This window comes from Antennarius striatus, chromosome 3 (genome assembly GCF_040054535.1).
Source record: "Antennarius striatus isolate MH-2024 chromosome 3, ASM4005453v1, whole genome shotgun sequence".
In the NCBI taxonomy this organism is placed as follows: domain Eukaryota; kingdom Metazoa; phylum Chordata; class Actinopteri; order Lophiiformes; family Antennariidae; genus Antennarius; species Antennarius striatus.
Window position 1 is genome coordinate 17,276,657 of NC_090778.1, and position 16,612 is coordinate 17,293,268.

The 16,612-nt window shown below is 42.2% G+C and overlaps 1 protein-coding gene across 1 annotated transcript; it reads right to left on the reverse strand.

Moving 5' to 3' along the window:
- Positions 1-841: 841 nt before the first annotated feature.
- Positions 842-3,605, reverse strand: ptger4a (prostaglandin E receptor 4 (subtype EP4) a). The gene is made up of 2 exons (XM_068310797.1): positions 2,688-3,605; positions 842-2,356 (listed from the first exon to the last, which is right to left on the reverse strand). The coding sequence occupies exons 1-2, from the start codon at positions 3,468-3,470 to the stop codon at positions 1,790-1,792; spliced, it is 1,350 nt and encodes a 449-aa protein (XP_068166898.1). The 5' UTR covers positions 3,471-3,605; the 3' UTR covers positions 842-1,789.
- Between the last annotated feature and the right edge of the window lie 13,007 nt (positions 3,606-16,612).

The window sequence follows — 16,612 nt, forward strand, 5'->3', positions numbered from 1 at the left end:
CAAATTATAAAACGTCACCTCGTGCATAAAGAAATGTATGACCATGTTGATATAATTGTAATTAAAAATATTAATTACAAAGAGACTACTTGCCATTTAATAAATGTACACAATATTTCTTAACAATAATCCACCTCATCTGACCTTAAGTGTGGCATCTAAGGATCCTCTTCAGTTTGCATAAAATATACCAAAAATAAAATATGTAATATTAATATAAAGTGGAATGAATCTTTTAAAAAAAAAGAAAGCTTAACCCCTGCAGAAAGCATGTATGGAGTGTGCGGACACCCACAGGTTGGACAGACTGATCAGGCATGCTGTCTCTGTCAGTGGTGGAAGTTAGTGATAAAAACACTGGACAAGCTGCTGGTCCTCATGGTGAAGTCAGCCACTATCTGCAACCTTCAGCAGCCGGCTACTGTCTCTCTGCAGAAAGACCTAGAAAATTCTTCCTAACAAGAGTTATAAGATTGTATAAAAACATAGTGAGGGTGGGATTTAGGAAATGTCAGGGGGTCAAGGAGTAAAGGAGACAGCACAGAAGAGTTTCCTGTTTTGCGAAATTTTGTATAAATACTTTACAATCCATGGTTAGTCACTTAATTCTTATTAATATTTTTAAGTCCCTGTTATCTATCTATCTATCTATCTATCTATCTATCTATCTATCTATCTATCTATCTATCTATCTATCCATCCATCCATCCATCCATCCATCCATCCATCCATCCATCCATCCATCCATCCATCCATCCATCCATCCATCCATCCATCCATCCATCCATCCATCCATCCATCCATCCATCCATCCATCCATCTATCTATCTATCTATCCGTCTGTCCGTCCATCCACCTGTCTATCCACCCATCACTTCATCGGGAATCTTCCTCCTAACAATCTTTACGATCGATATTGTACACAACACTGAAACACTGATGATTTTGCATATTGTTTGCATTGAATATGCAATGCAAACAAGCTTAATATTCCACATACATCCATCTTTGAATGATTCACATCTCATTTTTTTGCTGAAAAAATAAGTTTAACATTCCAAGAGACATTAGGTTACACATGAATTATTCCACCACAGGAATCTTTGTGCCTTCAGTGTCGAAAGGAAAACAAACATTTTCGAATTTGAGATGGCATATTTGTGTGTCTTCCAAGGCAGAGGTAAAATAGCTGTGCTGACCACAAAATAATACTGCACTGTTCATAGTCATAGAATCAACATACAGTATGTTTCTCAAGACACAACACAATACAGCTTGTTACACTGATCAAGTCAAACAAAGGCAGCACTGAGGCTCATGATTACTCACAAAGACCACGTTCAATGCAGTTTTTACAGAAAGACACGGGTGACTCAATTATTCTAGCCTCCTGTAGTTTAAAGTAAATGTTTCCACAATGATTGAGCATCATAGCAGAAACATAGCAGGACATCTTTTCCATCACTCACACTTTAGACATGAAGAAATGGGTCATCTCTTCGAGCAAAATCTGATCTGGGCAAATTGATGAATTCTGCACACACGGTCAGAGATAGCCAACACCTGAGGTAGTTGGGTGCTGAAAACAGGAAGATCAAGTTCACAGCACTTCAAGTTTCACTTTTCACTCTCACTTTTTTCTGACTTCCTACAAAGAGACATTTCTTATTTTTATGTGCTTTTCCTCCTTTCTCAGCGGTTCATAAGCTCACTATTGGTCAGCCTGTTGAGTGGGAAATCTGATTCAGAGTCAAGCGAAGACTCACTTGACTCTTAATTCAGAGATAAGTTAGATGCATTTCTCCTCCACTGACTCAGTGCTCAATGACACTTGAAGTGCTGGGTCTTTCGGGCATGGCAAGGTTGAAAGGCCCCTTATTACATATGTCCCTTCTGTACTCTGAGCCTGAACACTATGCTGCTCACATGAATTACAACCCAGTGAGCTTCTGACCAGTGAAGGCTGTGAATCTGACAGTATTTCTGCATTCTGATGGCTTCCAGTGTAAATCCAATTTCCCTCTGGCAGGTAGAGGAAGGTCTGGGAACTGCTGGTCATGTCATGTGGGTTGTGGGAAGACAGGGAGGGTGAGTCCCTTTTAGTGACCAAGGAGAGTTGATATCCATCTATACAGTTGAAGTTCCCCTGTCTCTGCTGCCTCTGTGCTCCTATCTTGCAAAATAAGCACTTTACTTTCTCAATGACTTTGAGGAGAACAGCCTTGCGCAGAAGGATATAGATCCAGGGGTCAAGGATGGGGTTGAAAGATGCAAAGCGTATGGCTCGTAAATCGGGGTTTTTATGCAGTCGGAGCTCCACTGGAGTCTTATACAGCTGGTTCCAAAACACCTGAGCCTGTAAGTGAAAAGAAAATACAGACTAAATGACAATGTGCAGTACGGATGTACATTTGTTTGTTTGAGGAATAGTGATTTATGTCAGCAACATCCATAAATATTTCCTTGGTTAAAAAAAAGTTATGATTCATTATTATTCATTATTCATAATACAACTCCAACTAAGACCAGTAGCTTACGTAGCAGGGAAACACTTGAGTGCTATGAAAAGGAACACATGGCATAAGTTTTCTGATAGACTCATCCATAAGCAACGCCACATTTGCGCCAAACAGCCGTGCGTAATGGGTAGAAATAAGCAAAATGGGATCGCAGAAAAGACAACTTACAACAAGGGGGATGGAGCAGATAAGCACCACTGCCGACGTGCCTATGAGAAGAATGACCATCTGAATCTCTGCACCTGCAAGACGCCCAAAGCTGCGGCCTCTCCTCGGGTCGACGTTCCGCCCCACGTCGGTCCCCAGGGACATCCTGCGCACAAAGCGCCTGTGCATCCGGATCAACGCCGCGCACACCATCACGTTACAGATGACAGTGGCGAGAATCAGAAGAGAGCTGAAACCCGCATACATGAAGGAGTAGGCGGCATCGCTGGTTTTGTTGCTCCTCCACTCTAAGAAACACCAGGTTTGCGGGTACTGTTTCTTCACCTGCCCGAACCCCATAATCGGCAGGGCGCAGAAGAACGCGTTGGACACGTAGATGGCGAGGAGAGACAAACCCGCCAGTTTTTGGTCTACATAGTCATTGTAGATGTAGGGATGGTTTATAGCCATGTACCTCTCCACTGACATGGCACATATGATACTGAGTCCAGCTAGAGAGAAGAAAAGCATGGTGAAGCCAAAGTACTGGCACAAGGGGTCCTCTCCGGGCCACGATCCTTTCACGTAAATGGCGATTGTGACCGGACTGGCCAGCAAGGTGCCAAGGAGGTCCGTGATAGCCAGTCCACACACCAGCGTGTAAAACGTGGTTTCTTTTTGCTCTTTGCGAGACTTACAAAGTACCACGATGGCGATGACGTTCCCTACCACCCCGAAGATGAACATTACAGATGGAATGGTCGGGACCATGGTCCGTCCGGTCACCGATTGATTGTTCATCATTCAAATCCTGTGAACGCAACTCAGAGACGAAGGAAAACCAAAGTTCTCTTATAGAACCGGTTTATCCCGTCCAGAGCAGGAAACCGCTGACAGATGAGAGGAACCAGAGCAACATTTTTGAAATGGGAGAAAGAAAAAAAACACCTGCTAAAAAAAAGTTTGCGCTTTTAATTTGAAATCAAGTCAAACTTTCCCTCTGGTTCGTTGGTGTGAAGCTGTCAGTGTCGCTGCTGGCTCTCTGGGTTTCACTCCTCAGGACAGAGCCCTGAAATCACACAAGAGACACAAATGACTTCATTGAAGTAAAGCACTGCCTTCCAGCCTCCTGACGGACTCAGTCCCTCCCCTTCATTTCAACGATCAGCTGGTCAGCATGGTGCAGGAAGGGCCCTAAGGACATATTCTGGAACACCAGGACACAGGGTGTTGAGATAAACCTGAGTGCACACAAAATGTGTTTGTGTGTTGATCATCAGGAATAAAACTGTTTCAAAAGTAATTCCTGAAATTATCAGCACAATCTTTTTAATTATAAAAGCATCACATCTTATATATACGTTTCCACTCTCGGACACGATGACAGATCTTAAAAATGGGAAATGCAATGCTGTCCCCACCTAATCTTCTTTTGCCGTATGACTTAATGACGGTGACGATAAAAGTTGAATCTGATTTAATCTTTGTTCGATCTGCATTTATAGACACAAACCAACAACATGTCAACTCTTCTCCTGTCCGGGAAAGGTATGAGCATCGCTTTTTGAATAAGCAGCGTGTTCAAGAGGCAGCTTCTATAATGACATTGTTGAAAGAAAAGCCTGTTTTATCTGGGCTTTATGGACTAGACCTTTAACACATGTGGCCACCCTTCACTGTGACGCAAACCAACACAATGTCCTATTTGACGGTGAGGACATTGATAACCTGAGAACACTACTGCTGATCCCTGCAGTAGGTATCTCCATAACAACCAGAATCTGCCCCCAAACTATACCTTTGATTATTTGCTGTGTGCAAAGATCTCAGCTTCTTTATAAGATTTTTTTTTAAAAAGAAAACCTCCTGTGGAGTCATTTTTCTGTCCTGTATTTGAACCTTGTGTCTTACACAAAGAAGGTGAGATCTTCTGCTGTGAGTTAAGGGCCAAGGAAACTTTAATAAGAGAAAAAACATTTTAAAAGAAGAAATATACCAAGATTCTGCAAAGGCTTGGATTATGTTTTGCTTCCTTTACACATTAACGTTAAAGCTGCTTCACTACTCCAATATCAGTTTTATTATGGCAAGCCACACTGACATGAAGGACTTCTTTACATGTGAGGAGGGAATGCTGCTCAATTATTATTATTATTTTTTAATTCAGCCTGATTTTCTGTGATCTAGAAGTAAATGCAGCGGACACCATTGACAACAGAGCTATTGGTGGCTGGGTTTTGGTAGCATTGCCTGCTTGTCTGCGAGTGCTGCTTTAGAAGGGTGTAAATTAAGTATTCATTCCATCATTTTGAATTCATGCTGCAATAAAAATGTTTTTGTACATTGTCATAAAGGGGGCACTAAGTGATCAACTACCTGTCTTTCTGAGTTCCCACTGAAATTGCCTCGTCTTCAGCCGCCCATTGAAATCATGGGTTTACCCTGGAGCCTATTCCAGCCGACATTGTGCTGGAGGCAGAGTAGACCCTGGACAAGTCCCACACAGAAACACAGACACCTATTCACACTCCCGGTCATACTCACAGACAATTATGAGTGTCCAGTTGTGTTTTTCGGAGGTGGAAGGAAGCAGGAGACCAAGAGAGATTAGCCCTCTAACACATATGGCCATGCAGACACAAGGAAAACACACATAGTCATACACAGGCCGCAGGAGGAGTCGAGTCAAGGACCTTGTTGCTTTGAGGCAACAGCGCTTCCCATTGCGTCACAGTGCTACACACACCACTCAATCATTGCTCTTGATTTCTTTCCATGGAGCTAATATGACAAACATTCTGGATTGGAGAATGCCTGCTGGGGGGCAGTGGAGTGGGGCGGTGGCAAATATTGACTCTGAAAAGTCAAAGTGAATATCAACATTTTCTTTGACAAGCATTTTGATTATGATCTTTATGATGTCTCTGACTGACGTGTGTAATAACAGGCTCCTCACTACAGTCAGATGGGTGTGGTTTAGGCAATACCAATGATGTCATCAGTGGGTGGGGGACATGCAGTACTTGTGTCTTTGTTGTGTGTGATATAATTAACCCTGAATTAACAAGGAGGAAAAGCAGCTTTGGATTTTTGTCTTAGTGGTACGATCTTTATACATTTGAATGATATGAAGAAGTAAAGAATCATGAGTTCATGTTTCCCTGAGCAAATAAACAAAACAAAACAAAAAGCAAAAATAAATAAGTAAATAAAACAGTGCTTTTGGATGCTTTTATCTCCAGACTGTGGCCGCTGTCTCAGAACATACTGAACCCTGAGCACCGCTGGCTGATGTCATCACATCAGCCTGACCCTCTGGTCTGGAAAACAAACTTGTTCTTTTCTTTGTTGCCCGTTGCTGGCATTCATTCAGAAATAGAAGGGAAGAAAAACCTATGTGATTATGGGCATTACATAGCCTTGAAAAAATATTTACTCCAAAATGTCCTTCCTAGTCCGTATGCAACGCAATTGACCTTGACATGTCAACTCTGCAAAAATATTGCTGCTACGTAGTGTGGTTTTGGATGTATGCTACCTCACAAAGCATACAAAATGAAACCCTTCTTTCTTCTTATACGTGTTTCTGTCAGAGCTTGTCTGGTGTACAGCCATGCAGAATGTTCAGTAAGTAGATTTTAAAGATTAGGGTCCTTATGAATGGGCTTTTCCAGGATTTGCTTATTGGAGTCAGATAACCTGCAATGCGGAAGAAAAAAAAATCAAAGCAATGTCCACCAGCATTTCTGAAAGAATCAATTGTCGTTTTCCTCCTATTCTGTAGATAAACAGTCACATACTGTATACATACACTCTTTGCCTTTAATTCTTTTGCCAGTTGGTTACCAGTTTCTTGGAAAGGATTCAATTTAGTTTTTGTTTTTTTTTTAAAGCAAGAGGAGCAATCACACCAACGGAGAGAAATGAGATATACAACAGGGGAATGGTTCACTGTATTAGCATGAGTGCATAGGTAGCTCAGGACCACTGTCCCTCAACAACGCAGCTGTGTCTTATCTTGATGCTTGAGCTGAGCTTAAAGCCTGAGTTTATCTGTATGTCACACCTGTGTGAACAGGTAGGGACACATCCAGCAGACTGTGGGACCAGTCAAAGACAACAGTCTGCAGGATGCCTGCACACACCTAAAGATTTCAACACAGACAAAATGCTTTGCTTTTTTAACCTCTGCCAAGGAGGTTATGCTTTCACTTGACTTCACTCTGTGTTTGTTGGTTGGAATATCTTGTTGGGAGGCTGGATCTTGGCCCAGCATCAACCTCTAATTAGCTGCAGTAAAAATCAGGGTGACTTTATTTTGACCTTTTCAACATTTTCATTAATTTCTCAGGGAATAATGCACGGGCATCTGTAATTTTGTACTGATTCAAATTAAAATGCAGATTTACTATATTTAAATAATCAACTGTTACAAATCCAGTGACATTACATTATTAAAACAAGGTTTTGAGTTTGATTTTGGATAAGACCAAAAATAATTAGAGGCTGATGTACTTCGGTGGAATTAGAACTCTCCTGCCCCATACTACTTAATAATTGCATTAATGACATATTTTGAGCATTTTGATAAATTTGCTTTTGCACAGACTATGCAGAAAGTTATTTGAGACAACTGAGATCACCCCAAAGGTGAAGTCACCAAAGTCATCCAACTGGCACCTTCAAAGTTTATGGATAATTATATAGTTGTACAATAAGTACATCTTATACAGTAAGATGTTGGAGATGTTCTACCAGTCTATTGTAGTCAGTGTACACTTCTTTGTTGTGGTCTGCTGGAGAAGCAGCATCTTAGCCAGCGATACCAACAGACTCAACAAACTGATCGGGAAGGCTGGCTCTGTGATTGGCTGTAGCCTGGACACTGTGGGGGCTATGACGGAGAGGACAGCTCCGCTGTCGAGGCGACAGATACAGGAAGTCATTCCCGCCACAAAGCATCATGCTGTACAACAGCTTGAACAAATCAGATAGAGTTCCACCACAGTCTGATGTTTAGATATACAGTAGTTTGACAATAAGTCCTGTATATTTCATGTTCCATATTTATTAGTATTTTTTATCTCTACATTTCACTGTACATACTGCTTGTATATTTGTAAGGTTTATATTGGAAGAAGGATGCTGAGTTTTGAACTACCAGGTAGGAGGCCTAGAGGAAGACCAGAGAGGTGGTTTATGGATGTAATGAGGGAAGACATGAAGGTAGTTGGTGTGAGAGAAGAGGATACAGAAGACAGGGTTAGATGGAGGCAATTGATTCGCTGTAGCGACCCCTGAAGGGAAAAGCTGAAAGGAAAAGAAGAAGATACTAGGCTATTTTTCTCTTTTTCCTATTTAATATGAATCTTTCCACTCTGAAGAGATGAAAAAACACTCAGGTGTAGACTTCAACTCGCATTTAAATTTTTTTCAATGTATGTTCTCCCTCGTAGTCTTATTCTTCTTCTCATCCTGTTTTTATGTCTGAATGCTGCTGCAATATCTATCTATCTATCTATCTATCTATCTATCTATCTATCTATCTATCTATCTATCTATCTATCTATCTATCTATCTATCTATCTATCTATCTATCTATCTATCTATCTATCATCCATCCATCCATCCATCCATCCATCCATCCATCCATCCAGTTATAAATGGTTTAATATGTACAAAACCCAAATCTTGTATATTTCTAAAATTACAAAACCAGATATTGAAAAATTGATTTAAATTTCCAAAGCAAAAGAAACTTTTCAAGTTTTAGGTTATTTTTCATATTGTACAATAAGTAACATAGTAGATACCTGAAAATACAACAGAAAAGAAAGGTTTTAATTGCATATATTTCAAATAAATATTGACAGTACTTCATTGCCTGTGTTTGAAGTGAGTGGATTAAAACACTCAAAAACCCGAGTTTTATCATATGATATTGATGGATATTGGAATAAATTCAGATTAAATGTCAACTGATTGAACATTTCTTCATGAAGCTTGACTCTTAATCCAGACAAAAAGTTTATCTATATTGTTAGTTTGAGCCTTTTAAATGGATCGCGTCACTAATAAGTCAGACTAAATATCACAGTACGGTCACGGCGCTTGACTAAGGGATTCCCACATGTGACAGTTGCTCCGTATGGACAGGTTGTTGTCCTTGAGGACAGCTTGTTTTTAAATGTAAACTTTAGCAATGGTTTGGATGTGTTTATTCAGGGTCTACTAGTTTTGCAGATAACATACACATGAAACAAAGATGTGGTGCAGTGAATCAGATGTGAACTGTTTGAACTGGCACAGAGTTGGAGTAATGATGTCAACATGAAAACAGGAAAACTTTGATTACTCATCGCAGGCTTACAAATGTCTTGAGTTTTGATCAAGATATACAATTTCACAACCTGTAAACTACTAGGAAATCAAACTCATTCTATGTGAATACTGGTAATATGATGTATGAGTGTAAAGCAGTCATCTGATGGCAGGTAACAAGTGATAACTACAGTAACACTGTCCAGCCAATGATATGATGAGGTTCACATTTATTCACCATAATTTCCAGAACATAAAATGCTATTTATTCTCACTCTTTGAACACTGTGCATCAAACAATGATGTGGCCATTTTTTCTTTTCAGCCTAACAAGTTTAATGGTTGACAGCGTATCGATGAAACTGTCTGAATTGAATTAAACACACACTTGCTCTAAATTCTTTATATCAGTCAAGTTGTGTTTCAAACAGTCACCCTATGAAGGAAATGGAGCTGCTGCACGTCAGCTTGGCATTAATAGTCAATGCTGGGATGTTGGAAATGACAATGTGAAGAAGTGACTGCATACAAAAAAACAAACATACAAACAACCCTCCCCTCCCCCATACTTTAAGATGTAAGAAAAGGAGATGGCCCAGACTTGAATGAAAGAAGTTTTTTAAAAAAACAATATAATCTCTCAAATCAATCAATCCCCGACCCTGACAACTCATTAAAAATGGATTTTTGTCTTTTTTTAACGTAAGTGGACCAAAACACCAGCATCTAATGTAATCTAATATAAATCACTGCTGTCATTTATTTGTTTTAATAAATCATGTAATTTGTTGTGATCTCAGGTGTTGGACATGTGATACTGGTGTGGCCACAGTGTGCACGTCTAAAGTTGCTCACAGCGATCCAATGAATCCTCAGGGAGTTTCAGTTCAGACACATGAAAATTAGGGGCAACTTTGCCAATCTCCAGCAGCAACATATCACAGTGGAAAAAGACAGTTTAGCATTTAAAGTCGTGTCACTTTAACCCTAGAGCGACATTTGTCACACCACAGCCTAACAACATTATAGGAAACGTGTTAATTCATCCAAGCAGTTCATGTTTCCATCAGTTCTAATCACAGCAGGTTTCTGTAGTGATCTGTAGTTCACCGGTGGTAGAGACATTATTGTGTAACTCATTAACAGAAAGAGGCATTCCAAACTACAATTGAGACATTTACTGCCAGTCTTTACCTGACCAGATGACCTTCCATGCACATGAGAGCAAGGTGGGGGGGGGGGGATATTATAGCACTGTAGTGACCATCTCAAACAGAAAAATTCCACTAAATAGTTACTTACAATCAACAAAATGTCCAGAAGGATGTTACTCTTAGGGAGAGGTTCCCGTTTATTGTAAAACAGTAATACATTTACGGGTTAAATGGTCAAAATAATAACTGAGTTATACATATTCTGGCTTATGCTGGTTCATGCTGGTTTACGATAAGAACCGTGTTCCTCACACCATCGCTCTGCCCTGATCTGATCTCTGAGAGCTGATCACCAAACCTACACGTGTGAAAGGTGCAGCAGCCAGTCAGGCTTGAACAAAGAGACATAGCATTTGAGTTAAAGCAAGAATAAATTAATAACGCTTACAACTACACTGTCAAATGGCTCCTACAAACACTGATGATGTTTAAATTATGCAGTCAGTATCAATGGGCCAAAACAAATCAAACGAGTTCAAACTGACTATCGCTACCTTTTTTTTTTTTTTTAGTTCATTTGTATTTCAGAGCATTTGCAAATTAGTTTTGTGGCATGTATGATGAATGTTGTGTAAATGAAACCTGTGATGGTGATGATGATGATGATGATGATGATAATACTAAAATTTTGCTAACTGTTGTGTTATGCACACACAGTTACTCAAGTCACATCTTAAGTCAAAGCAATACCCTGCAGTTTTTCAAAGGTTGTGTGAAATATGTGCCCCCCTCCCCATCTGCACATGTATTAAATCGGGTCCATGTCGAGTTCTGCCAGCAACTCAAGCTAGAAAAAGCATATAAACACTTTGCCATTGCTACTTTGAAGAGAAACATTCATTTCAAAGCATAGCTAGGTTATTTTATTATTTTCCAGGTTTTGGCTTATGCGGTCAGCAGGCCCATGCTACAAACAGTTGTGTGTGTAATACTATACAAGCTGCAAAATCAGAGAAGGCCTAATTTTGAATTAAACATAGAAATATGACCATTAAGATTTTGGCTTTCTGAATTGTTTTTGTAGTAAATTTTTCATATTTTCCCATGTTTCGGCAGCTAAGATGCCCCAACAGTTAAATAAATCAACTACTAATATAAGAAATAATAGAGAAATTAATCTGACAGCAAATAATTCCTATGCCTCGTAACAGCTGCTCACAGCCTAAACAGTTTAATAAGAGAGCAGTTGAACTGTGTCAGAACATCAAAAGGGCAGATAAATGAAACATTACGAGTTTTCATGTGTCTTTTTAAAATGTTAATGAAGATGCTGACCTTGATGGATAATGAAAGATTAATAACCGTGTTTGTCTGGAAATTCTGGCCAAGATCAGCACAATCATCTCTTCCAATCTGCTTTACAGAACATGACAGACTCATTACTCTCCCATTTTAGATAGTCATCACACTAATATGTGTTTGATAATACTGTCCTCATAAATATATGAAGAGAAAAAAGACTTAATAGTCTTAGATTAAAATAAAATGCATAAACTGCAAATATGGAAAAATACAGTTTCTATTACAAGTTGATGTTACTGTTCAGCGTGATCAGTATGTAGAAAACCCAAAAGATGTGATGAGGATGTGCTCAACTTTACAATAAAATCACTATTCAAGGGTTGTTATTTTTCATGTGCTGGAGACATGTGACGTACAACAGCAGCTGTGCCAAGCTCAACACTGATAGTGTCTAATGCATCCTTTGTTCTTCAGATTGTGTGATATTTACATATCTCAAATAAACCAGGACAGTTGCCATCAAAACCCCACAAAACACACACAGGTCTTTCCAAACACTTAAAAGCTTCTGTGCATCAGAAAAGCAGTGAAGTGGACATCAAGCTTCCTGCCCTTTCCACCACAGCTGACCTGACTGACTTCATGAGCTGAGTTACATCCGCAATCACGGGACAGGTGAAAATGTACTTATAAACCAGGGATTCTAAATGAGAGCTGACAGGATAATGATTGACAGACAACACCTAATTTGTCTGGGGCTTTTACATGGTCATTACTTTCAGTTAAAAAAAGATAATGACTTCTCTTTTTAGTAATTGCAATCCAATTAGCAATGCAAATGTAGCTTTATCCTGAATTAGGTTAGAAGGGTAGTTGTACATCCCAAAATTATCAGTGTAATTGTGCTTATTACTACATACAACGATAATTGCACTTCGCATTATACCTGATTTTTGTTAGTAGGTAGGTAGGTAATGACAGAATAAACACTATAGGAATAATTTAATGTGCACTTGGGCCCCAGGATTATACACATTTGTGTATAAATTTATGCTACTAAACCTCTGCTGACATTCAGTAGGACTGCAACATAACCCCTTGAGTCAATGCTGACAGTCGAGGTTGTGTCTCCTAGATGTACTTGTTACTGCCACACTCAAAAGTGGTGACTCCAAGGCCCTGACAACATTACAGAGAGCATCATGGAAGAAATTATTTTCTTTGGGATTAATCAAATATTATCACATATTTATTAAGTAAAATGCCTCAATCATGGAGAAGCCTTGCTCTGATATCTCAAATTTGCTTCAATTTGACTTTGTGCTGACCACATTTCCTTTTCTTACACCTTTGTATGAACAGGTTTTATGTTTGCATTTACTTACGTGAATCTCTACTTGTGGAATTAAAGATTTTGCTGTACAGAGTTGAATTAAATTAGGGGCTCCATTTATCAATCAAATTCTGATATATAAGACAGAACATAGTATTGTGGTTTGTAAAAGCTTAATTTTCAACTGATTTTAAGTGATTCACATGGGAAAACTGCTCCTAACAGCAGTCACCAAGGACCAGAAGTGCTCTTGAATCAAGCAATTTGTATTGCTCATTCTTCTGGGCTGCATACCAGCTTGTTCTCCAAGATCATGATCTGAATACTGAATAGCTCCAACATACTATGGAGTGAAAGCATTACGTGCACTAACACAACATTTTCTTCACAAAGATCTGTTATCTTTGTGAAGCATATTTTTTCATCTAGTAAGCTGAAGCTGCACTTTCTTATGGATACTTATAAAAGACAGTGCATGTCTTTTCTAACAGTGTACGACATATGTATTCCAAATATGATTGTCAAAAATGTGTTGTTTCTTTCCATGCAGAGTTTGGTTTCGCTTTGGAGTGCCTTTCAGTAAATTTCTGTGTCATACCCCTCTCAACCCTCTGTGAGAAAACTTGCTAGTATAATTTTTTACAGATCCAAAGAGAAAAACACACACAACAGCAAACTTTCTAAAAATGGTACAAACCAGACCCCAACAGAAAGACAGCACATGTGAGACCTCGAAATTCAAATGAAAACAAAAGGTAAGTTTGTTCCTCTCCGAGGAACCATCACCTTATCGTGGTGGAGAGGTTTGTGTGCCCTAAGGATCCTGGGAGCTATGTTGTCTGGAGTCTTGTACTCCTGGTAGGGTCACCAAAGACAAACAGGTCTCAGGTGAAGGGCCAGACAAAGAATGGTTCAAAAGATCCCATTAAAAATCAAAAAGGGAAAAACGTGACCCTGCCCGGATGAAGCCCAGGGCCCACATCTGGAACCAAGCCTGGATGGAGGGCCCGTCAGCGAGTGCCTGGTGGCCGGGTCTGCCACGGGGCCCGGCCGGGCTCAGCCCGAAAAGGCAACGTGGACTCTTCCCACCCCTGTGGACCCACCACCCGCAGGACAGAACTATGGGTTCGGGTGCACTGCCATATGGGTTGCAGTGATGACAGGGGGTCACGACGGACCAGACCTGGGCGGCAGAAGCTGGCTTTGGGGACATGGAATGTCACCTCACTGGCGGGGAAGGAGCCGGAGCTTGTGTTGGAGGTGGAGCGTTACCAGTTGGATCTGGTGGGGCTTACCTCCATGCATAGCCTCGGTTCTGGATCCAACCTCCTGGATAGGGGTTAGACCTTGTTTTACTCCGGAGTTGCGTCAGGCGTGAGGCATGGGCGGGTGTGGGGATACTCACAAGCCCTCGGCTGAGCGCCGCTGTATTGGAGTTTACCTGAGAGGATCACCTCCATACACCTTAAGGCTGTGGGAGAGAAAACTCTGACTATTATTTGTGCGTACACACCAAATATCAGTTCAGAGTATTCGGCCTTCTTGGGGTCCCTAAATGGGGTCCTTGATGGGATCCCTGCAGGGGACTCCATTGTTCTCCTGGGGGACTTCAATGCACACGTGGGCAATGATAGAGACACTTGGAGGGGCGTGAATGGGAGGAATGGCCTCCCTGATTTAAACCCGAGCAGTGTTATGTTGATGGACTTCCGTGCTAGTCACGTATTGTTCATAACTAACACCATGTTCGAACACAAGGATGCTCATAAGTGTACTTGGTACCAGAGCACCCTGGGTCGGAGGTCAATGATCGATCTTGTGAAGACAGGGGCATAGCTGTCAACCAGTGGTGAGTTGGGTCCGTTGGCAGAGGAAACCTTTGGATGGACCTGGTAAGCCCAAACGAGTAGTGCGGGTGAACTGGGAATGTCTGGAGGAGGACTCGGTCCGCAAGGCCTTCAATTCACACCTCCGAAGGAGCTTTTTGTGCATCCCTGTGGAGGCTGGGGGCATTGAACTGGAATGGTCGATGTTCAAAGCTTCCATTGCTGAAGCTGCAGCTGAGAGCTGTGGTCTCAAGGTCTTGGGTGCCTCAAGGGGCGGTAACCCTCAAACACCGTGTTGGACCCCGATGGTCAGGGAAGCTGTCCGACTGAAGAAGGAGGCTTTCAGGGGCATGTTGCCCCTGGGGACTCCTGAAGCAGTTGCAAGGTACCGATAGGCCAGAAGGACTGCAGCCTCAGCTGTGATGGAGACGTAACAGAGGGTGTGGGAGGAGTTCGGACAGGCCATGGAGAAAGACTATCGGACGGCACCAAAGTTGTTCAGGAGGACTGTCCGACACCTCAGGAGGGGGAAATGGGGCACCATCCAAGCTGTATACAGCAAGGATGGGACACTGTTGACCTCGACTGAGGAGGTTGTCGGTCGGTGGAAGGAACACTTTGAGGAACTCCTGAATCCAACTACCCCAACTGACCCGTCCTCTGTTACAGAGGCAGAGCTGGAGGATGATGGGGGATCCGAGTCAATCTCTCGGGGCGAAGTCACCGAGGTAGTTAAACAACTTCACGGTGGCAAAGCCCCAGGGGTTGATGAGATTCGCCCGGAAATGCTGAAGGCTCTGGGTGTTGAGGGGCTGTCATGGATGACACGCCTCTTTAACATTGCGTAGAAGTCTGGGACAGTGCCGAAAGAGTGGCAGACTGGGGTGGTGGTTCCTCTTTTTAAAAAGGGGGACCAGAGGGTGTGTGCCAACTACAGGGGCATCACACTCCTCAGCCTCCCTGGGAAAGTTTACTCCAAGGTGCTGGAAAGGAGGGTCCGGCCGATTGTCGAGCCTCAGATTGAGGAGGAACAATGTGGGTTCCGTCCTGGTCGTGGAACAACTGACCAGCTTTTTACTCTCGCAGGGATCCTAGAGGGGGCTTGGGAGTATGCCCATCCAGTCTACATGTGTTTTGTAGACTTGGAGAAGGCGTACGATCGGGTCCCCAGGGATATACTGTGGGAGGTACTGCAGGAGTATGGGGCGAGGGGGCCTCTCCTCAGGGCCATCCAGTCCTTGTACGCCCAAAGTGAGAGCTGCGTTCGGGTTCTCGGCAGTAAGTCAGACTTGTTCCATGTAGCTGTTGGCCTTCACCAGGGCTGTGCTTTATCACCAATTTGGTTCGTGATTTTCATGGGCAGCATATCGAGGCATAGTTGTGGTGAGGAGGGGTTAGTTTGGTGGCCTGAGGATTGCATCGCTGCTTTTTGCAGATGATGTGGTCCTGTTTGTCATCAGCCTGTGACCTGCAGCACTCACTGGTCCGGTTTGCAGCCGAGTGTGAAGCAGTGGGGATGAGCATCAGCACCTACAAATCTGAGGCCATGGTCCTCAGCAGGAAACCGGTGGACTGCCTTCTCCAAGTGGAGAATGAGGTCCTTCCACAAGTGAAGGAGTTTAAGTATCTTGGGGTCCTGTTCACGAGTTAGGGAACAATGTAGCATGAGATTGGACGGAGAGAGGCAAAGCTCTCCATCTACCGTTCAATCTTCGTTCCTACCCTCACCTATGGTCATGAGCAATGGGTCACGACCAAAAGAACGAGATCGCGGATACAAGCGGCTGAAATGGGCTTTCTCAGGCAGATAGCTGGTGTCTCCCTTAGAGATAAGGTGAAAAACACTGCTGTTTGCGAGGGGTTAAGAGTAGAGCCACTGCTCCTTCGCGTGGAGTCAGTGAAGGTGGTTTGGGCATCTGGTGCGGATGCCTCCGGGACGCCACCTAGGGAGGAGTTCCTGGCACATCCAGCTGGGAGACCTCAGGGCAGACCCAGGACCAGGTGGAGGGA